Source organism: Lepisma saccharinum, chromosome 10, assembly GCF_977018435.1.
Source record: "Lepisma saccharinum chromosome 10, izLepSacc3.1, whole genome shotgun sequence".
In the NCBI taxonomy this organism is placed as follows: domain Eukaryota; kingdom Metazoa; phylum Arthropoda; class Insecta; order Zygentoma; family Lepismatidae; genus Lepisma; species Lepisma saccharinum.
This window is the reverse complement of record NC_139238.1, coordinates 79257939-79282862: the sequence shown is the minus strand read 5'-3', so window position 1 is coordinate 79282862 and position 24924 is coordinate 79257939. Positions and strand designations below refer to the sequence as shown.

Here is a 24924-nt window from a genome sequence, read left to right as displayed (position 1 = left end):
AGCCAATATTTGCACCCAAATTGTTTGGAGATATAATTTTATTGGTTATAATTTAAAATAATAATAAATAAATAGTAAAAATTAAATTATAACAATTTAAATTGTACCATCTTTTGGGCTGCTGTAAGTTGGGCTCTATCCAATATTTCTGTATATAGTATATAGCCATGGTCCCAGGTTCAGTAATCAATGGAGTCACATTACACAGTGGTTTGGATCCAACTGTAAACTGCCTGATTACCTGTCTCACTATAAAGTGAACAAGGATCCGCGGTGATCTAGTAGGTAGGACTTCTGACTGCCATGTGGGAGACCCAGGTTTAATTCCCGGGATGGGTGATCTAAGGTTGGAAATAGTCTGGCCTTGGCCCTGCATAAAGTGGTTCTGGGGCTCACCCAGTCTCAAATCAATGGTTACCTGGAGCAAACCTGGGAATAAATGAAGCTGGAGCATGGTGCTGATCACATCACCTCCAAAATGGCAGAGATTGAGAATGTGTGGGACCCTACCCACACATCCCCTAAATGTACCTTCATGTCACAGTGCTATATGCATGGGGAACTTTACCTTTACCTTACTATAAAGTGAACTCAGAACAAACTTTTAACTGGAAATTAATCTGGACCATCAAATCATTGCAGCATTATACCACTCTTAACCTTTTTTCCTACAATAAAACATTTGGTAACTAAAAACCTTTGATAGGTATAATTATGTTTTGATTTCCACACCATTTGAGATTTTCAGATTAATTCTCATTGTTCTATTAACCAATTACAATACTAATTTGTCACACTTTGGCATAGTGGGACATTCAAACAAATCCAGCTGGTATAGTCGAAGCAGCCAGGATTATAAACCAAGAGAGAAACTGCATGAGGACAACCCACCATGGCAGCGTGGGATATCTGTGTACACAGGTGGAGGTACGATCATATCTACTTGCAAGCTTTGTGTATTATGATTTGGGTATTGTGTAATGTTTCTCTCTAATTTTATAAGATTTCTAGAGCTGAGCTGACAGTGAGTGTGCTGCTGCATAGGAAAATGGTTAGAACTTTTTCTTTTGGTCCAAGGGGTTCATTTTTTGGTGAGAGTCCCCAAAATTTCGGCATCAGTATTACTTGAAAGTAAAAATTAGCAGGCTCTGGTTATGAAAGCCAGAAAACAGCGGTGATGGGACTTCCTGGCTCTTAGAGGGTTCTTGCACCATGGATTTTAGTTTTTAGTTTTAGAGCTGATACTGATGCCATTGTAATGGTATTGGGGAAACCAGTGTTATTGGTATTGGTCCAAATTCATCACCGATACTGGTCAATACATTTCTTGTAGTCTGGGGTCTCGCACCATGGGCATATCCAGACTTTCGCCTTGCGATCAATCAACACTAAGAATAGATGTAAGGAATAAATTCTGACAAATTAAAGTAGCACCATTACATATTTTTTTTCAAATATAACACTTTCAGTGAAATTCAGTCCTGGGCCAATGTTATAAAGTTCTAATATGATACAAGTCTATTTTAAAAATGTAATTGCACATACTTCATATATTTATTTTAACTACTAAAATTTTAATTGTTGAACAAACTTTGGAGCTTTCTGTTATTTTCTGGTAGCTCAGTTGGTAGAGTATCTGGCTACCTTGCGGAAGACTCAGGGCAGGCGATCTGGACCAAAAATTTTTCTAGTCATTTCACTGTTTCTGCATGGCCCTGAGAAACCCGGTGAAATATTAGATCACGTAAAACACAATCACGAGGTCCATCTATTTCACTTCTTTGTCCTCAAGTTACTGCACTTCAGGTACAGCCAACAGGTTCAATCATGTCATTCGGACAGTCACCATACGAGGGAGATATCCTGCTATTCCATATTTAGGTATATATATATATATATTTTTTTTTTTTACACATTTTGCAAGACTAATATCCAAATTATAAATTAGTTTATGCTTGTAGATTGTGAGAAACCCACAAACTCGTTTTCAGTATAATTGATAGCATTTATGTATTTGTTTCAGATAATCTGAGATCCCCCTCCCCCCAGAGGGCAGCCTCTCCCATGTCTCCTACTGTGGCACCTGTCGTGAGGGTCTCGCCTCCAACCCCTAACAGCAGCAGCAGATATTCTTCAGATAATACAACCAGGATCTACAACCATGGTAAGCTTCTATTTTTGTATTTCAGAACTCAGTTTTTCCTCTCAATTGGGACAGTGTATCTTTTAATATGCATAATAGGGACGAGACAGTGATAGAACTAATAAGGAAAACTTTTTCTTGCGATGACTATTTTTTAAATAGGGTGAGAAAGATTAATTTGCACTCTACATCAACCAATATTTGCATATTAGCATATCAGCTTATCTATAGAGCCTGTAATTCAGTGCAAAATTCTGCCCTTTTGTTACTCTTTTCATGTTTTATAAAATACACAGAAGCAAATCCCACTGGAATAACCTTGCAACACACATTAATTAAGAAACTTAATGTACCCATGGGACATCCACAGTATTTTTTCCAGGGAGGGGCAAGCAAAGTATTTTTTTTTCCAGGGGGTGCAAGCAAGGCACATTTTCCCCATAATAGTGTTATCATGTTCATGCAATAATTAACATATATTATTGTGGCTGAAATGAAATTATATGTCTGAAATACATAATTTTTGGTTGATTTTAATTTTCCATGGGGGCATGCCCCCCTTCCCTCCCCTTTCTGGACATCCATGAATGTACCACAGTTTTATATCACATCAGTAGAATCTCATTTCATATCAGTACTGTATCAGTAGTGTTAAAATGTTCATATCAGTTTATCACTATATGTTCATAGATAATGTAATGTTTTTGCAGTACCAATATAAAATTTAGCAATAAAAATAGCACAGTATTCTATTGATCTCATTTAGAATTGCAAATGTTCCTTGAAGAAATTGAATGATTAAATTAGCGCCTTAGTTAAGTAGATAATCAGGTGTGTGCGATGTATTTGTAAAATAAACTGTATTTGAACATTTACTTTACAAAACTGTGGGCCTTGAATTATATCTTTATAGTCCAAAAAAAAAAAAAAAAATGGTAGAAGTTTGCACGAACTTGTATACTATTAAAAATAATATTTTTTTACGATTTCATAAATGTAACAGTTATGTAGCAAAATAGTCCTGGTATGGAAACGTTATAAGCTATTTATAAGAATATCAGATCGGTAAAATTATCAGCAATTTTATTGGTAAATTAATTGGCTAATGTTGATAGAGTACTGATTAATCTGTTCCATCTCTACTTCTTAATGTTCATTGTTTCAACACATTTTGGATTTTTTACAGCTTTTATTAGTTACATTATGAACATGAGCTTAACCGGGGGCCTAACTTTGGGGCAGGGGAAGAATCGAACTTGGGGCTTAACTTTGGTGGGAGGGGAGGGGGAGAATCGAAAAGGTTTCCATCCCAGGACTCTTTTGCTAAATAACTGTTACATTTGTGTAATCATAAAAAATACTCTTGATTACTTCACTTCCAGGTCCCAAGAGTTTAACAAAAGTACAACTTTAAGGTTCCGCTGGCTGCCACCAGGGCAACTGTTTTAAAATTTCCCTCTCCTTTCGAAAAACCGCTATAATATTCCAAAATCTGAAAAATTACATCAGCTTCCTTCTAAAGCATTGGTGTGAATTTTCATGTGGTTTGTTTTTACTTTTATATAGATATTATCAATAGTTTCATGATTACATTAGTCTATTAAACTATTGATAATATTTATTAACAGCAAAGTAAATCACACGAAAATTCACATCAATGCTCTTAAAGGAATTCTAAGCTGATGTAATTTTTCAGATATTGGAATATCATAGCAGTTTTTCGAAAAGAGATTAAATTTGAAAACAGTTGCCCTTGCGGCAGCCAAAGGTCCATCAAAGCCTTAAGGTAAGGTAAGGTTCCACATGCAAATATCACTGTGCCATGAAGACACATTTAAGAGATGTGAGGGTAGGGCTCCACACATTCTCGATTGGTGATCAGCACCATGCTCCAAACACCTTAAACCCCCCCCCCCCAGGTTGCCACCAGGTACACATTGATTTGAGGCTGGGTGGGCCCCAGATCCGCTTTATGCAGGTTCAAGGACAGGAAAATTCTGACCTTAAATCACCAACCCCGAGAATCAAACCCAGGTCTCCCACGTGGCAGTCAGATGCCCTACTGACTAGACTACTGCAGCTTAGTACACCTGAAATAAACCTGAAAAATTTGTAAGGGCAAGTGTCCACCTTGCACCCAAGTGAGGCCTATGATTATGAATGCAACGACTGACAATATGCAAAATGTAGATACTTCAGTCCCTCCATCAATTTAATCTAAGCATCATTCATTCTGATCAGGGTTATTAGCCAAAAGTGGCAGAAAAGCAACATAAAATTACAGAAACTAGAAATACAATATTCTTTCTAATTTCAGACTCTTCCCACGCATCGTCAGAGCTACGTCGAGAGCAACATTATGAGCAACATTCCTCACAGAGCTATTTGCAGAATCTCTCATCCTCGTCCTATCTGCAAAACGGGGACGTGACACCATCATCGTCCCCAATACCCATCAGGCAATATGATATAGAGTCCCCAAGGCGTGGGTCGATAGAAGCAAATGATATGTCAGGAAAGGCTTACGTCGACACCTCTTCCAATGTCAAAGGTAGGTTCGGAGCATTTCTGCTCCAGTGTTTCTGTTATTTGTGTGTGTTCTTCAAGCTGCTTCCATGCTTTGCTTACGTTTCTTGGTGTTTCTATGTTTCTAAATTTCTTCAGTTTATCAGGTATTGTCCTGATCATGTCCAGTGGACATCGAGCCTCTATTCACTTTTGTAAAGATGTCTCGCATTGTGCTGATATTCTAAATTGCAAACGAATTGAATTGCATGTTTGTAATTTATGGCAAAAGATTGAGGAGAATGTTTGCTTACATTCAGGTTCATCTAGGTATTCATAGGGCCACCCTAATAGTATAAGCTGTTGCCTTGAAATCAAAGGTACATTGGTTTGATCAGACTTTGATGAATGTCAAAACATTTTAATTGAGAGAGCAGGGGGATAACAGTCTGAAGAAAGATAAAAATAAGAAGGAAAGAGGGATGGGGAAGAAGTTAGGTAGGGAAGTTTAAGACAATATTATTACAATAAATGCATGAAATCTTAAAATTTCACTTTGCACTTCAAATTAGTTACCTCGTGAATTTTTCACCCTCCTCAATTCCCTCAATGCCAGTTGCTATGCTGGAAAACTTTGAACAGAAGAAAAATCTCTTTATATATCTATTCTTAGAGGCACATATTTTTGGTAAATAAAAAAGCAAAATTTCGATACAAAAACGAAGTCAATGTCAGGTTCAAAAGCAGTAAATAAAATAAAATATCGGTGTTATAAGAGGTCAAAAATTGGAGGACAAGTGGTATATAAAAATACATTTTGGTTTTAAAATTGTGAATATAATCCCAAATTAGATTTAAAAACTACACTTATTCCAGTGAATTAACATTTCACTTCTAATAGCACATTTATGTAGTTATCAGAGTATTAAGTTTATTTCTGTGTAACGGAGTCCATTTTTGCTTCTCCAATATTAACAGCAGAATTCATCAATTTTCCGGGAATTGCATAACTCTCAGGATAATTCAGACCTCAGAAGGTGTCGCGTCTGTGAATAAACCCTAAATTTCATGTTTAAGAGTTAATTTCGCTTTTTGCAGTTAATTTCGCATTATTTCGTGACAAAACATGGTCACAAAATGCATCTCACACCTTTCAAAAACAAGAAAAATTAACACTACAATGTGTTTTTTCACATTCGTTTTTTCGTCAAAAACGAAATATGCATGCCCCTACCTATTCTGAAACTTTTTCATGGTTTTATATGCCAATGACATTTGTTTCATGGCCACGGTAAGGGTTAAAGTTAAGGCATTGACAGATGCATCTTGAACCTGCTGAATACATTACTTAAATGCTGATTGAAAAATTTTCCATTTTATATCGATATATAAAATAGCTTAGATGTGAATCATTACTTTGTTTAGATCTTACAGTACATGCTGACATTCCTATTTCAGCAAAGTACTGCTCAATTATTTGTTTTTCAAAAAACAACAGTACTTCATGGAGGTAATAGAGCGACTGGCTTCTTCTCTATTATCACTTCTACCCTTACAACCTGTGCTTGATGTATATTAGTTAAATGATGTGTGTGCTGAGCTAGCAATGCTTTCAATTTTTTATTATGTGCTTGCTTGGTAGTTTTTCATTGTTTGCTCAATATTTTTACTCTTCAAACTGAACTAGCTATTAGAATAGCTTATGGCACATAGAAGATTCATAATAATTTATGGAAAAGTTAGGGAAAATTGGGACTTGACCAAGTATCTAACTTAGGCACTGCTTGACGATTCTATACCAACTGAACTACAAGATTTGACTCCAATACAATTGTCAATTTTCTTTGCAGCTTCATAGAAGAAGATTTGATCCTTGGTTAAGCCACAATTTTCACTAACTTTTAAATAAGTTATTATTTGTACTCTTCTTTGTGCATAGATTGCAGTGGCGTTCCTGTAAAACTTTCTCTATCTATGAATTAGTTGCTTTTTCTTTTTGCTTCCACAGTGAATATGCAGAATGTGATTAAAAATATCCCCTTTCAAGCACGGACTGTTCTGAGAAGCACTAATGATGGTGAGCAAGACGTTATTTCAGAGCAAAAGATGTGTAGCTTTTCTACAGATTTGTAGTTTAACATATGTTTTGAGTAATTGTCAACAATATCTGTATAACCCATGAGGACTCTAATGTGAATAGTGTGTGTATTTATATAATGGTCTCGACCAGAGCAGTATTATTTGGAGCATAAAATTGTAAATGGACATTGCACCAAACGCATAAGTTGAAGTGACCTATTTGTCATCACTTAATTTGTTTCTTTATTCTTATATTCAAATCTGTATTACCAGTTGATTCTCCTACTTGTCATTGCTTGTCAGTTTCCATAACCTGTGAATGTGTAAATTCATATTAACATTACTGTCATAGCAGAAATAAAATATTATTTAATCCAGGGATTAACTTGACAAGAATTGTGTCTACACGTTTCATGGAATTATGTATTTGTTTGCTTAGTTCTTTGTGTGGAAGTGGGTTTATATGGCAAGTTCATTTGTTTAAATATATCTTCAATCATTTCTATGTCTTTTGCATTTGCTTTACAGTTGTAATATTATTGAAAGCTTATAACGACATTCATGTCTTTTGCAGTGTCAGCAATGTCTGGTGGAATCAACCAGAGAAGAGACTCTTGGGATGCGATTTCAAAAACAAAAAATGTTCTGTCATTAGGGAGTTTGGAATCCCTAGCCAACCTCACTGTTAATGAAAAATCAGGTAAGCATACAAAGTGTAATGCATGTGTGTGTATGCGTGGGTGTTGCAATTATGATCCTTATAAACATTGTGTAATATTTGCAACTTATCTTGAAGCTTTTTAATGCAAGAGAATGGACTGTAACTATAAGATACAGTGGAACCTCAATTTTATGTTCTTCATGGGACCAAACTGAAAAAACTTAAAATGTGGGAAAATGTAAAATCGAAGAAAATTTTATAACATTTTACTATGTTGAGACCATCAAGATTGAATGTATAATGCGGGAATATGTAAAATCTGGGAGTGTAATATTGGGGTTCCACTGTATTTTCAAATTATTGTACATTTCTTTAGCCAAGTTTTATGCTTACCAAAATGTTTTACCTTATGAATAAAACTATTCAGTACAAAATAAAGGAATAAATTATAGAAATCACATTTAGGTACCCCTGGCAGTTGCCTGGGAGTCCCTGTCCTTAAGCTGACCTTGTCATGCATAACATTTAGGTGTCAGAGCTGAAAACTTAGAGTGCACGTCAAATCTCCTGCATATGGTGATAGCCAGGGCTCGAAAAATCCTGGTCGCCATGGCGACTAAAAATTTAAGCTTGGCGACTGTGATCTTTTGCTGTAATATTGCCATTTTTTAAGTTTCAGTGTATGAAACTTTGAAGATTCTAAGTTCAAATTGCAGTAAGTTAGCAAATGACATTGTGAACATTCTACAGAATCAGTAACAATTTCTTACTCTTTGTCCCCCAACCCCCCATTTCCCGCTTTCTCAAATAATTTAGCGATGTTTTGAATACGGTGATGCTCTGCTTATCTACTGATTGATTTGCTTTATTTTACTTTGCTTGGCTAATTTGCAAAGATGGTGATGAATTATGATATGATGAAATTGATGAATGGACACTCACAAACATCCAAGCCCAGTCCGAGATTCGAAACCGCGACCCCTGGTGTCATAACGCAATGTGCTAACCACTCCACCACAGGGGCTGGCTCAGCTTCTTATAGTATCCACAATTACTAGTAGGTGGTTTCCTGGCGCCTGATTTTCAGAGCTGGCACCTAGCTCTGAAGAAGATTTTTCGAGCACTGGCGATAGCCAATAGCAGCGCACTGCAGCAGTGCCATGTCAAAATCTCACAAGGAAAAGAGACAGCATGGTTGAGCAAAACGCCTTGTCACGGAACTAGGCAACGCTGCACGTTTGTGATTCACTGGTGCTGTTCAGCCGTTCAAGGCCATATGCAGGAGATTTGACGCACACTCTAGTTGATAATTGAATTTAATGGCAACCAATGTCAAAACTAGTACAATATATAAGAGAAACCTACATTTAGCACTTTTCTGGATGGTACACCAAAACGTTATTTCTGATTACATAAGCGTGACCATTTGTTTTAAGAAGTTGGATTTTTGTAGAAAAAATCTATAGAAATTACTACTGCATAACATAATAAGTATATTGCAAAATCATGTAGCAATTTAAGGTAAGAGATTTGTGTTATGTTGATATCATTGTGTAGGTATTCAATGAATACATACCTACAGTCAACATGTTCTTTAGCAGTAACACTAAGGTATTTAAAAAATAAGGCTATTATATTTTCTCATTAAAATCGTAAATATATAATATGGCCATGATTTTTATTGAGGAGTGGTGAATAGTAGGGTGACCAAGGTGGAAAGTTAGGGAGATGACTGGCTAGAAATTAAGAGGATGCCAAAAATCCACCTTGCCCAGGTGAAATTTTTTTGAGCAACCCCTTATCCATGGGCTCCCAAATGGTGACTAAATACTAAATACTACAGCCAAGTATTGAACCCTGCTCTTGTGTACAAATTAGGGATGTGGCTTATTAAACAGTACTCTATTGATATCGGCTGATATAGGCAGATCAGTGTATCGATTTCTTAGTAAAATTACCAATTATTTTATAGATCCGATATATCTATAAATATCTTATGATTTAGTGCAAAATTTTGCCATTTTGTTATAAATTTTATGGATAACCTTGATGCCCTACTTTTAAAAAGTAAATGTCTAAATATGCAACTTCTTTTGTATTGCAGTCGCCTCGAAACACAAGTTTATTAAGGAGGCCAATGAACCATTCAGGCTCTTTAAGGACCATTTGAAAATTATCGGTAGAATATCGGTTATCGATAAATTGGTATTGGCCATAGTTTCATATTGGCCCATCTCTAGTACAAATTTATTTCATTGGTGGTTCTCATTATGCTCATTGTTTTATAGGACACACTACCATAAACACTCACACGGATGAAGTTGATGCTACACATTCACGGTTCAGGACTGGCGTGAGTCTCAGCCCAAACCAACAGAAATCGCCTTACAACGCCAGCCAGGCTACAGTGTCAGGAGATGCGTTGCGACTCGTCCCACTCCATCGCCCAGTGAGTCTCACTATCGAAGCTCCAGGAGCGAGTGCATCAGATGTTTCTGTAACAGTTACCGGTCAGTATAGTAGGTTAGAAGAAACTTATTGTCAAACAGAGCAAGCACAACCATCCTTTATTATATTCAGGACTGATGAGAAAGTATGAATGTTCGAGAAAAAGTCGTCTGGTTGATTATGATGTTTAGTATTTAATTTACAATGACTAGACCATCGTTTTTTTTAGGTACTAGAGTGTAAAAGATATTAATAATGTAATATACACCATTAAACTTTACTGGTTTTCATACAAATATACCTACTTATGCATTCATGGGGTGGGGTCATTCCATGTAAAGTAGTTTGGGGGAAAAACAGTAAGTTGGTGTGCAACCATTTTAAACAAATTCTTATTGTTTGTATCTTTTTACCTTGATATATCGATAGCATCAAATAGCCTTCTTTGATATCTAGTACTTTTTGTTTACATGTGGTGGACATTTCAGAGCTTTGTGGGATCCGAACCACTTATGTGCCACCACCAAAGGTAGGAGCTATTCATTACAAGGCGACGACGTTACCATCGTTATTTTAGTATTATTCTTGTGTGTGCGTACTCGGAAAATACACACAACTATACCTAAAAAATATGGTCTAGTTATGACTTTAACATACATGCTTTATAAGAGTGTCACATTACCATTTTTAACCCCTTTATTTTATCTAAAATGAGGAAGCATCTCCATTGCAGTGAACCAATACAACTCTACAAAACTCTGTAGAATAATTGAAATATTCACAAGAGAATGTTTGTGGATAGTGATTTGCACCTGACAGGTAAGGAAGTACAAGATACGTATCTGCACTGGGTTGAGGGTCTGAAGCACTGTGCACAGTGGATGTTGACACTTTTTGCTGCAAGGGTGAGCTGTTGGCACAGGGCTGTGTGATTCACTGGAATGCTTGTAAATAATGGTAAGAGTCTTCACAACAAATCTATCCTAGCAGGGCTGGGCTGGGCTGGGACTGTCAAGAGGGCGGTGGGCAAATTTTTCTCAACAGGGCACCCCAAAAAATTGATTATAATGGCCTAGTATTAAAATAAAAGCTAAATTGGGATACACATTTTTTTATACAGGGCTAGCATAAATGATTCATTCGTTTTGAAAAGGCTATATTTTCAAAAGTATTACACGTACATACATGAAAGATATATGAAAAGAACCACAAACTCAGCAAGTTTATACGCCCTCTACAAATGTTCGATATGTGCCCCTTTGGTTACACGAGACACGTCCAGGCGATACTCGAGCTCATTCTATACATTTTGTAGCGTAGTCCTGTCAATGGTCTGCACTGCAGCACTGATGCGTTCTTTGAGCTCGACTAAGGATTGCGGTAGTGGGGGGTATGTAAACAAGGTCCTTAACGTACCCCCACAGGAAGAAGTCGCAAGGCGTTAAATCAGGAGATCTGGGAGGCCAGGGGAACAAAGCTAGATCATCCTCACAAATATGCCCAATCCAGCGATGCGGAAGTTCATCGTTTAGGTAGTCATGAACTGGGATGTTCCAATGAGGGGGTGCCTCATCTTGTTGGAAGACAAAACCCCTGAAGTCAGCACTGAGTTGCGGGAACAACCACAACTGCAACATATCCAGGTAACATTTACCGGTCACAGTTTGCTCAACGAAGAAAAACGACCCATACATCTTTGTTTGCAACACTGCACAGAAAACATTCACCTTTGGCGAATCTCTTTCAACTGTCACGACTGCACATGGATTTTCCGTGCCCCAGAATTGCATATGTAGAACGAGGCCGCTCTTAGTCGAGCTCAAAGAACGCATCAGTGCTGCAGTGCAGACCATTGACAGGACTATGATACAAAATGTATGGAATGAGCTCGAGTATCGTCTGGACGTGTGTCATGTAACCAAAGGGGCACATATCAAACATTTGTAGAGGGTGTATAAACTTGGTGAGTTTGTGGTTCTTTTCATATATCTTTCATGTGTGTACGTGTAATACTTTTGAAAATATAGCCTTTTCAAAACGAATGAATCATTTATGCTAGCCCTTTATATTAAAAGTAGACCCAAGAAATTCAAGAGAGTGTTACTACCAACACAGGTAACAAAATAACAAGTGTTAGATTATTTAACTAAAGTTTAAATGTACAGCAATTTAATCCATACCAATAAAATTGAAAGATTTTTTTTTTTCAAATTCTTAAAACTGTCAGTAAAAATAAAGGAAAAGTTCATCGAAAGTTTATCTTGTTATGCGATGTACAAATTCACAACGAGCATCATCAAACAAAAAGTTATTTTCTGGTATCACCGTTCTCCTACCTTAAAATACAATTACACTATTTTTTGATACATACAAGAAAGGCTCTAAAATTAACTGATCTGAATGGAACAATAAGTATGATACATTTAATAATATAATTTACATATCCAGTGGGTGGAAAGTAATTACCTCTGGATGGGATGTGTCATTCAAACCAGAGGTTGGGAAGGATCAAGACAGAGGGGTGGACACTCATCATCCCTCTTTCAAATTGCACCATGCATTAAAATGGATAGATTCTTCTTAGTTCGCAATTTTCATTATATCTCAAATGAGCTCAGAACTGAGTCCAGTGCTTTATATATTTCGGAATTGATATCTGTTTTTAAAATAACTGCAAATTTTCAAAAATTAAGAAATTAAAAATTATAAATGTTCCATTAAAAACAATACATTCATGTGTGCTATTCTAAAATGGAATTCCCCTTGTACCGCACATTATATGTGTGTGTGTGTGTGTGCGTGTAGGTTAAATTTTGTACCATCCTACCCTAAAGAAAAACGTTTATGTGGCACTTTTGCTTATTAGAAGTGCTTGTTCCATTGTTAACGTTAGAACAAGTAGTGAAATAAAAGAAATGAGTAATCCACATGAACAATAATTGTCCATGCATAGCATATTTCATGTTATGTATGACAGCACTATTATCGACCCTCGCTTATTTCTGGCTTTCTTGGTAAAATAAATCAAATTGAAAAGGTAAACCAATGATGGCACACCAGAGAAGGAGCAAGGGGGCAGATGCCGCAGATGAATTTTATTAATCTTCTCCCCCCCTCCTTTTTTTTGCATCGTTACTGAGGTAAACCTTGTCTGGTTGACTGTTCCATGTCTCTTCAGTTGTGCGACTCGGAGGTACTCACCTAGAGAAATCATGTCGCCTGCAAGCCGATTGAGAAATAATATTTTTACTGCATCCATTTATTGACAAACAGACCTAAATATTCATGTAATAGGGTGACAAGACTGTAGGACCAGTCCAAAAACTATCATGACTCGACTGAAATTTGTTAGGCTTTCTCTTAGTGCATTTTCAACATCACAGCAGTGCTCAAAGTGAGGGAGGGGTTGCACAGGGGATGGTACAATACATCCCTAGCTGTCTCATTGTCACCATGTTAAATCATAGGACATCCCCCCAGCTAACACCAAAGCTCGACCAAACACCCTCCAGCTAACATTTTCCACTTTGAGCACTGCATCACATGAAGCTATTTCCTAACAGTGTGAGAAAATAATACTTTATCCAAAAAATAAAATGATTTTGATTATTTTACATCAAAATACCTCAAATTTTCACAAGCATAATGAAACTAACAACTTGTGTGGTTCTGAACAGTGTGACACAAGGCCAACATATGAAATAAATAGTGTCGCACAGCACAAAAATGCCAGTGGCAACTTTTGATCTCTGTTGTATACTTGCAGATATAACTATTGAGAAGCATTATTTCTTTTTAACATCTTGTGGCATTAAAGCATCAGCCTGGTCTCCTCTATATGCTGTGAAAATTAACCAGTGTCCCAAGTAACCAAATGTGGTTGGGCAAACGTTAAGACAGCTATACTAAAAGTGGTTGGCCAAATGAAAGAACATACTGTTGGACAGTGATGACTTTGGTCATGGTGCCAACATAGGCCAATAGGTTTTGTATGTTGTATCAATGTACTGAAAACTAATGTCAAGATATGTTTATTTTGTATAATTTATTCTGAAGCTAAATATAAACTTCAGTATAAATTATTTCTGTAAAATAAAAATTTACATAACATTTTCTCATACAAATAGCATCGCTGTTTTCAAGGTACCTCTTTAAGTGGTATCACAGAGAGTTTACTTAGCTTTACAAATTTCAGACAATTTATTCTCTGCATAGCATTGTTTATCTTATATATATATATATATATATATATATATATATATATATATATATATATATATAAACACAAATGATGAAGGAGACAGTAAACATTTACCACACAAAAATAAATATTTTGATATTTCGTGACATATGCTGCATTATCATTGGAGAAGAAAGAAATATCGGTGTTACAAAGGTGTAGAGGCACAGAACACCGATATTTCTTTATTCTCCAATGATAATGTGACATATGTCACAAAATATCAAACTATTTCTTTTTGTGTGGTAAGTGTTTGCTGTCTCCTTCTTCATTTGTGTTTTATCTGCTCTTCTCGCACCTTTTCTCATCCTATTCCTGTATGTGTGTATGCCTCTATATATATATATCAGAGAGAGAGAGAGAGAGAGAGTGAGTGAGTGTGTGTGTAAACAAATTTCACAAGGATACCCATAATAATGTTCTTGTTCTGCTACAGGTAAACAGACAAACCATAAGATATGTACAACACAAAAATATTTTTCTATGGCACCTGACAAAAGACTGGTAAATAACCCTCAGTTACGATAGCTTCTAATTTAGTTAATGTAATAATATATTTTCAGTATGTACAGTGACTAAAATATTCAGAAAGAAACCCTGCGATACATAATTTATTTTACACTCTAGAATCTAAAGCATACTCTTGAACTCCTTAACAGGAGAAAGTAGTTTTTAAAACTGATTTTGACTCACTTTTTCATGGTTCGGCAAGCATTGGAAACAACAACCAATGTGAGACCAAATTTAATTTGTCAACCGATGTATACTCACCATTTCTCACATAAAAACTTTAGTTGGCCCAAAGAATCTGGTTAGTTGGGATTGTATAGCAATACACTTCATAAACAATCAATGACATTTAATACCACAAAATATCATCTTATTTAGCACTGAAAGTAAGGTTTTGTTTCTTTGGACGAATGTGCAAGTTGACTCATCACCATATGCACCAACCACATTGTTTGGCTTGGTTTCAAAGAATCTCTTCTTTCTTCACAGTTCACCAAAACTATGCATGTTTGCTGGAAATTATGATTTTTTGGTTCAGATGCATTGGATTTTTCTGATCATGTACATATTGTTCTATCGAGAATTCAGTTTCTTATTCCTGCTAGATTTGCAGATTGGCTTGTTAAAATCATGCGCGTGTGCTTTCTCTCCTTACAGCTCCGTCTAGAAGGTCTTTGCCAACCCGTGTTACGGCCAGTGCCAGGGGCACCTTCATGGCTCAGTTTACAGCAAATGAAATTGGAGAGCACACGGTGGACATTTTGGTTAGAGATTCACCTATCCTTGGTTCTCCATTCAGGTACAGACTTATTTCCTCATTATCATGCTTATTCTTAGGTATATTCACACTGCAAGTTTATAAGGTGGAATGCTTCATGTAACATACATTTTGGAGCGAAAGGTACTAGGGCTTTTTCTTATTTTTAGAGGCATGCAAATTTCGTTTTTGATGAAAACACGAAATATGAAATAACATGCTGTAATGTTCATTTTTCATGTTTCTGAAAGGTCTGAGGTGCATTTTTCTACCCTGTTTTGTGACGAAATAATGCGAAATGAACTGCAAAATGCGAAATTGACTCTTAAATACGAAATTTACCGTTTATGTACTGACGCGACACTCTCTGAAGTCTGAAGTATGCTGCGAGTTATGCAATTCACAGAAAATTGATTAATTCTGCTGTAAATATTTGAGAAGAAAAAATGCACCCCTTTACACAGGAATAAACTTAATACTCTGGTAACTACATAAATGTGCTATTAGAAGGGATAAGTTTATTTTGTGTAATAAGTGCAGTTTTTAAATCAAATTTAGGATTATATTCACAATTTTAAAACCAAAATGTCATTTTATGTAGCACTTTTGATGTGATTATTCACCGCTATAACACCGAAATTTTATTTTATTTACCGCTTTTGAACCCGAAATCGACTCTGTTTTTGTACCAAAATTTTGCTTTTTTATTTACCAAGAATATGTGCCTCTACTTATTTTATATCACTTCTCTGCGCAATGGTGCTGGCCTCAAATGATGTGGGGAGGGAGGATAAATGTACACATTCCTTATATTAGGCCTAAGCAGATACCAATACTGTCCCGCACTGTGGCCATGTGGTCTAAGGTGGTCATGCTTTGGGTTCCGGCAATGGAGCAGGTGCAGGTTCGAGTCTCCTGGGAGAAGTGTAACAACTTTTCTCCTGAGATTTCAGCCTGTGTATGGGACAGGTGGCAACCCACCATCATGAGGAAATTGGGGAGCTACGAATGAGTAGCGTAACCTGGTAGTAAAAACCTACAACAAGGATTGGGGGTTCATCATGCTGACCACACGTCACCTCGTAACTGGTTGAATGATCTCCCACCTCTGCTAAGGCAGGTGGTGAATGAGACCAGCAGTCGGTAGGTAGGCCCTGGCTGTTATGAGATATTGCACCACAGGTTATTATTATAGATACCAATACCAGAGTTGACACTTGTAGCAATTTCCACCAATGCTAACGGTGGGATATGATTTAAAATAGTTTAGAATAGTTAAAGATTTTTAATATGTAGTTTTCGAGTTTGTTTTCAAGTTCGTTTCTTGCACAGAAATGTTAATCAGGACTAGACCTACAGTTCCACTATGTGCCTCCACAGAGTTTTGAACCTGGGACCACTTGATTTCAAGGCAATGATGCTATCACTATGCCACAGGGGTGGCCCAATATGCAGTTTTTTCCAGTAGAACTATAGCATGATGTAATTACTTAATCAAAATACCATTTCTCCCAACAATGCTGTTGCCATAATAAGCAAAATTGTGCATTTTGTATAATTATCAGGATATTTAGACTCCATGAGAGGGCCATGCAACATTTTTGCAAACCCTACGAGATTATAGCTGATACTTTATGATACCATTACAACTGGTATCAGTATCATCTGCCCAGCCCTGATAAATATATATTGAAAATCTGTATTCCCTCCACACACACAGAAGTAAGTTTTCTGGAAAAAAAATATCTGCTTTGTTTATTCACTACTGTAGACAGAATTACCTGCAAAACATTATAACTTATTACACACCTTTAGCAGTTTTGTCATCACTCTGTCAGAAAAGCAATCTCAAATACCCCTCTTATGATGTTCACAAAAATGAGCAGTATAGTGTAATTCATTGCTTAAAAGAAATATAGACACTTGTTAAACTTAGAATACGAGGGCCACTATTTATATTTTGAGCCTTGGCAACACTGATTGAAGTTAGGCGCGATTTGATGTTTGCACAGAATTGTCTGGCATTATTGACTATAACGTACTTCAAATGTTTTGTCAATAGCTTCATTTGTGTTGTTTATGTTGCCTTGGAGATTGCGCGACAACAATAAAATGGAATTAACTCGTGAACATTTTCGTGCGATGATTTTTTACCATTTTCGACATGGATTATCAAGACAAGAGTGCATCGATCAACTTACTTCCAAAATTACTTCCATCCTTTGCCACTGTGAAACGCTGGTATAACGAATTTAATCGTGGCCGCCATTCGCTCACCGACGAGATTCGCGAAGGTTGTCCAAAATCAGTTGTTGTTCAAGAAAACATTGATGCTGTGCAAAACCTAATACTGCAAGATCGTCATGTGACATACTGTGAGATTGAGGTAACCATAGGCATTAGTTCCACCAGCATATATAAAATATTACATGATCATTTAGCTGTGAGAAAGGTATGTTCTCGTTGGATCCCACACAATTTGACAAAAACTGAAAAAGACGCTCGCGTCAATTGGTGCAAACAAATGCTCAATAAATACAATCGTGGTGCTTCAAAAGACGTATATAAGATTGTAACAGGTGACGAATCATGGATATATGCATATGAGCCGGAACGTAAACAGCAGTCGACTGTATGGGTGTTTCAAGATGAACCCAATCCAAGCACATCGAAACAAATGGTCGCCTGTTTTTTCTGGAAAACTGGTGATGTGGCAACTGTGCCTTTAGAGGAACGTAGAACGGTCAACTCTGAATGGTACACAACAATTTGTTTGCTAGAGGTCTTCGGTCAAATACGGAAAAGAAACAAACGCTGTCGGATCATTCTTCATCAAGACAATGCCAGCTGTCACACATCTCGTCTAACAACCGACTTTATGAACAGTCAAAAAATCAAATTGATGGGTCATCTGCCGTACAGTCCTGATTTGGCACCCAATGACTTCTTCTTATTCCCGAATGTCAAGAATAAATTGCATGGACAACGATTTTCGTCGGCGGAAGATGCCGTTGATGCGTTCAAAACCCATATTATGGAGGTGTCTCAAGAAGATTGGAAAAACTGCTTTGACAAATGGTTCGAACGAATGCAAAAGTGTATTGACCATAAAGGAGAATACTTCGAAAAACAATAAAGCAGTTTTCAATGCTAAATTCCTGTTTTTTCATTGTTAGGCTCAAAATATAAATAGTGACCCTCGTATTTAAATTGCTATTAGATTGCATTCATTCTGTGTTTAGCAAATGCAAATCTATTCTAATCAGTCATTTGAGCAACATCACTGAGATTATCCCCTAAAGACACGAATGTTTTTTTTTTTTCATACACTATATTTAAGATAACTAATTAAAAACAAGATTCTTAACTCAGATTGAATATTTGAGTAGGCATGGGGGCAGAAAATTCCACAGTTCATGATGATTACATGAAATTGATGAAAGGACATTCAAACAAGCAACCATGCCCAGGTTGGGACCAAAAACTAACTTTGGTACTGAGTTTGTTTTTTGGCTAATGAGGTGGTGCATTTTAAGGTTGAAGTGTGGATGAGGCATATCATTTGTGTCCTTATTTCGTAGCGTTCCAGCCTGTAGGACGCGAGGATCGAACCAAGGGATGTTGCCTATCCCCACTGATTGTAGCACTTGATGGTAGAAATGGCCCTAAAAGGGCCAGGTGTGAATATCTACCTTAGGATTTAGTAATTAATGTAAAACTCATGTTTTAGATTCAAACAGTTCTGACTGAGCAATGAGAATGGCAGATTAGGTTGTGAAGGAGTAAACTTACCCTGCTCGGTAATGAATCAATCTATAGCTCCAGCTGTTGCTCCTTCAGACGATTGCCAACCAAACACCCTGTGCTACTCACCTGTTTTTGTTCCTTTCAGTCGACACTCCTCACCTGGTTTTGTTCCTTTCAGTCGACATTCACTTACCTTGCTAAAGGTAAACGTCCTTGTTATTTCCTGTGTAAACTCATTATTCCACAATATTCTAGGAGCATGTCCTCACAACTCCTGGCATGTTCTTTATTCGTTACGGGGTGGGAAATGTTACGATTTGTCCTTATCTTATCTGAAAAGCATTGGCCAATATCAATAAATAAAAAACAGTGGTGTATTCTGAAAATTTGACCTGGTTTCACAACACTTCTTATTTATTATATATTAATTAAGATATCATAGAGCCAGCCTCCATGGTGCTATGATGCCAGGCATCCTGGTTTTGAATCCAAGCCTGGGCATGTGCGTTCTTTGTGAGTGTCCCTTCATCAATTTCAGCATATCATCACTCATCATCACGATTAGCCAAAAGTAGCAAAAAAAGGACATTCAACATCAAAAATAAAATAAAATAAATTAGATATCATAAAAATAAAATACCAATGCAGGCATGCAAGTAAAAGAAAAACAGAAGCTCGACGACTTCAAATTTTCTGGCAATTTCTATATGCAGTGCATTCTTTGTAGTTCGATCTCCGAGGGCAGTCCAGAATTTCTTTTCAGAGGAGGCTCTTCCCTTATCAGGTTTAGAAGGCATGAAAATGAATTCTCAGTATATTACAAATTATTATACAAGATGTCTAATCCTGCTAATGGAGTAAAATTAATTACCACTATGCACTATTGAAAGTATATATTTGTAGGATTTTGGAGGGGGCTTTAGCCAACCGAGCCCTTCCCCTGGCTACGTGCCTGTCCAAGGGGTCACACAAAAAAGGTAGAGTTATCAAAAATTTGAAATTAACAAAAACATGACATCATTAAATATGATTTCAAGGGGAATGTGTTTCAAATTGCCAAGTACTTTGAATCAGGGTTGTTAAAGGTCCAGAAACCTATAAATTCTAATGGGTTCTATTGGGTTTCGCTGTAGGACTGGGACCTTTTTTCTCGCATAATTTAAATTCGGTAGAAGTTGCATATTGTTTCATTGAAAAAAGGTTCCTGGACCATATTTAAATTTATCTGGAAAAAAAGGTTTCTGGACCATATTTAAATTTATCTGGAGAAAAAGGTTCCTGGACCATATTTAAATTTATCTGAAAAAAAAAAGGTTTCTGGACCATATTTAAATTTATCTGGAGAAAAAGGTTTCTGGACCGTATTTAAATTTATCTGGAAAAAAAGGTTTCTGGACCATATTTAAATTTATCTGGAAAAAAGGTTTCTGGACCATATTTAAATTTATCTGGAGAAAAAGGTTCATGGACCATATTTAAATTTATCTGAAAAAAAAAGGTTCCTGGACCCCATATTTAAATTTATCTGAAAAAAAAAAAGGTTTCTGGACCATATTTAAATTTAGCTGGGAAAAAGGTTTCTGGACTGTATTTAAATTTATCTGGAAAAAATGTTTCTGGACCATATTTAAATTGATCCTAAAAAAGGTTTCTGGACCATATTTAAATTTATCTGGAGAAAAAGGTTCCTGGACCATATTTAAATTTATCTGGAAAAAAGGTTTCTGGACCATATTTAAATTTATCTGAAAAAAAAAAAGGTTTCTGGACCATATTTAAATTTAACTGGAAAAAAAGGTTTCTGGACCATATTTAAATTTATCTGAAAAAAAAGGTTTCTGGACCATATTTAAATTTATCTGGAGAAAAAGGTTCCTGGACCATATTTAAATTTATCTGAAAAAAAAAAAGGTTTCTGGACCATATTTAAATTTATCTGGAGAAAAAGGTTTCTGGACCATATTTAAATTTATCTGGGAAAAAAAGGTTTCTGGACCATATTTAAATTTATCTGGAGAAAAAGGTTTCTGGACCATATTTAAATTTATCTGGAGAAAAAGGTTCCTGGACCATATTTAAATTTATCTGAAAAAAAAAAAAAGGTTTCTGGACCATATTTAAATTTATCTGGAGAAAAAGGTTTCTGGACCATATTTAAATTTATCTGGAAAAAAGGTTTCTGGACCATATTTAAATTTATCTGGAGAAAAAGGTTCCTGGACCATATTTAAATTTATCTGAAAAAAAGGTTCCTGGACCATATTTAAATTTATCTGAAAAAAAAAAAGGTTTCTGGACCATATTTAAATTTATCTGGAAAAAAGGTTTCTGGACTGTATTTAAATTTATCTGGAAAAAAGGTTTCTGGACCATATTTAAATTGATCCTAAAAAAGGTTTCTAGACCATATTTAAATTTATCTGGAAGAAAAGGTTCCTGGACCGTATTTAAATTTATCTGAAAAAAAAAAGGTTCCTGGACCATATTTAAATTTAGCTGGAAAAAAGGTTTCTGGACCATATTTAAATTTATCTGGAAAAAAAGGTTTCTGGACCGTATTTAAATTTAGCTGGAAAAAAAGGTTTCTGGACCGTATTTAAATTTATCGGGAAAAAAGGTTTCTGGACTGTATTGAAATTGATCCAGAAAAAAAGGTTCTTGGACCGTATTTAAATTGATCCAGAAAAAAAGGTTCTTGGACCAAATTTAAATTGATCCAGAAAAAAAGGTTCTTGGACCAAATTTAAATTGATCCAGAAAAAAAGGTTCTTGGACCATATTTAAATTGAGCCAAGGAAAAAGGTTCCTTGACCATAGTTAAATTTACCCTGAAAAATTATTCCTGGACAGATTTGGAATACTTTACAGATAAAAAGGTTCCTTACAGTCTAGAAACCATTTACACTTGTTGATTTTGTCTCCCTGTCGGGTATTGAATTTATTTACAATTTCTGGACCTTTAACAACCCTGGAATTGTTAAAGATCCAGGAACACATACATTCCGATGGGTTTTATTGGGTTCCGTAACAAGACTGAAACCTTACTTCTCGCACAATTTAAATTCGGTCCAAGTTGTGTATTGTTTTATTTCAATACGGAACTTGGACCCTACTTAAAGTGATCCGGAAAAAAGGCTCCTGGACCATATTTAAATTGAGCCAGAAGAAAGGTTCCTGGACTGTTTTTAAATTCATCTGGGAAAAATGTTCCTGGACCGAATTGAAATACTTTACAGATAAAAAGGTACTTTGCGGTCCAGAACCCATTTACGCTTGCTGATTTTTCTCTCCTGGACCGGAATTGAATTTATTTAGTCCACTTTACATGAAAAAAAAGTTGGTTTAACCACTGATAGAAAACAATACTTTGACATCAATACTTTGGCATTGGTATTGGCTCAGTTTTTTCCTTTGTTCCTTTTTTGTTGTTGTTGTTGTTGTTGTTGTTGTGGTTATTGTCTGCAACTCATGAGTTTATTTCTGTTTCAGAACTTATGCTTACAATACTCGTGCCATACGTGTGGGTCGCATCCCAAATGGAGTTGTGGGGAATCCAGTTGAGTTTGAAAGTAAGTGTCAGATTATAATATTAACTTCTGTTAACACCAGAGTACCTCTGCATCTTTTACACCCATTAACTTATATGTCAACATGAAGTAATATAAAATTATTATTAAATTAGAAAGCACAGCAAAATATAAAGTTACTGAAAGTGGTGTGTGGATTTTAGTAGCATTATATAAAGTTAGTGAGGAATAGTAAAATTAGATTATTTGCATTTGTATTTGAATGACAGTTCAACACACAAAAAATATGATTTATCAATATTAAGTATATAGAACTAGGAGAATTGTGCAAACAGTGGCGAAAGAGTAACAGACTACACAAAACATACAGGAGCAGGGGCGTGATATTCGCATTAATACAAGGTTAGTCGAGGAGACAAACTGTGCAGAATAAGGTTGACTAACAATGGCAGTGAGCCTAAAGTATCTAAAGTAAACATATATTGGTTAAATATGTCTGTATTATACAGTGACGCAACCACAGGGGGGGGGGTCATTGCCTTCCCCCCACCTTTGACGGAAGTCAATTCAAATGTTCTACCTTTTGGGGGGAGCACGTCATAGGCCTTGGAGGGGGGGGGGATGGGCACTAGGCCATCTAGGAGGCCTCCTATTATTATGAATTATTATGAAAAAGCCAGGAAAAAAGTACGTTCTATGCAGTGCTGTAGTGCCAGAATTGTCATAGGGTATATGCAATGGCGTAAATAACACCCCCGCAAACCCCACAGTGTAGGAAGGGGTACATGAGATTCGGGGGCGCAGTAAGAATGATAAATTAAGAAAGACCGAGAGTTCACAAAAGTTTTCCTTTCAGTGTTAAAATATATTTTCAACCAAACATATTATATTTTTATGCCCCACAACTGCAAACAGAAAATGTTAATCACTAGAAAAGTAGAAAGTGAATTACCAGATTAGAAGAAAACCTTCATTAGCTGAATACTGCAAGTCATTGTTTACCGAAGGGTAGACGACAGGCAAGAAACTTAGCTGGCAACACTGTTTTCACCCCTGCCCAGCCATTCGCTCCCTGCTCCTACTTCCTGCCCACATTTCAGCAAGGTTTGGTGAAACTATGCTGTTCCCGTATGTTGTTAAGTTTCTTATGTAGTTATTATTATTATTAATGAAAATAAAGTGAGAAATGTTTGAAAACAAACGTCCAAGTGGTGCTGAATTTCCAAAAAGGAAGAAAGAAGAGGAAGGAAATTGTTATACACTTGTTTATATATAAGAGCACATACAAATTCGGAAGGAATGTTTTTTAAAGCTTTTTTTTGTTTTCTGCCAATCCCAATTGCTATGCATAACAATAACCATAGGAAAAAACATGTTTTGTTTTAATGTTCATGTTCGATTCTAGTTTTTTTTACTTTTTATACGTATTTTACGGGTTTTTATTCATAATTTACGTGTCATGTAGAAAATATTTTTTATGCGTGATTGAATAACCCTGTTTGTATGTACCTAATATAAATATAGGCATGAATTAATATTTTAGAAAATGATGCTTTCTTTTCATTTTAAATGAGTAGGGGCGCAAAACTGAAATTTGCCGGAGTGCGCAGAGCATGTTAGTTACGCTACTGATACGTTAAGTTTCATGAAACTTTGAGGGAAAACCATGCAGTGGCATAACAAGGGGTTGGCATAGTGAACCACCTCTTGAATCTTGCTCAGAATTCACTTGCGTGGTTAGGGCATGTTCCATCACCACTAAAATGTGCCTCTCTAGACCATAATCTGCTAAATCTTCTTTGCAAGTAGCTCCTCAATTGTAACCACAATAATCACCAAAAAAATTGAGTTTCGGACTAGATTTTATATAGTTTTTTTTTAATTTAGTGAATAAATTATGCTACATAGAAAAGAACATTGCGGTACACTTGTTAACTTTGAACACTCTGCTTGCAGTTGATGGTTCCAATGCAGGTTCTGGCAACCTTGAAATACTTGTGAATGGAGGCCATGTGACCAGTTTTGTGCAGAACTTGGGGAACCAGCGGTTCCTTGCATCCTTTGTGCCTCATGAACCTGTGGCACACTTGGTGGAAATGAAGTTCAATGGAGAACCTGTGCCTGGTAAGTCTTGTTTTATTTCACCTTCAAATGCACACTCACATGGATACTGCAAAATTGTTTGGTGTATGAACACTAAAAAAATAAGCTGATATGGATTTATTTTCATGATATCGGTACAGCATGCTGTACGATGAATACATGGTAATAATAATAATCGTTATATATCCGTAGACCCAAGCTTTA

At 36.2% G+C, this 24924-nt stretch overlaps 1 protein-coding gene across 4 annotated transcripts in view; it reads left to right on the top strand.

The window, feature by feature from the left end:
• The window catches only part of jbug (filamin-type immunoglobulin domains fbug), a 304098-nt gene that overhangs the window by 116493 nt on the left and 162681 nt on the right, over positions 1–24924 (top strand). Inside the window, exons 12-20 of one of the 4 annotated variants that reach the window (XM_083129977.1) lie at positions 808–927; positions 2024–2164; positions 4461–4694; positions 6657–6725; positions 7302–7427; positions 9677–9898; positions 15244–15385; positions 22580–22659; positions 24574–24741. In XM_083129977.1, coding sequence (XP_082986103.1) covers positions 808–927; positions 2024–2164; positions 4461–4694; positions 6657–6725; positions 7302–7427; positions 9677–9898; positions 15244–15385; positions 22580–22659; positions 24574–24741 — 1302 coding nt within the window. The remainder of the gene's footprint in view (positions 1–807; positions 928–2023; positions 2165–4460; positions 4695–6656; positions 6726–7301; positions 7428–9676; positions 9899–15243; positions 15386–22579; positions 22660–24573; positions 24742–24924) is intronic. The other 3 variants (XM_083129980.1, XM_083129979.1, XM_083129981.1) reach the window with 3 other exon arrangements.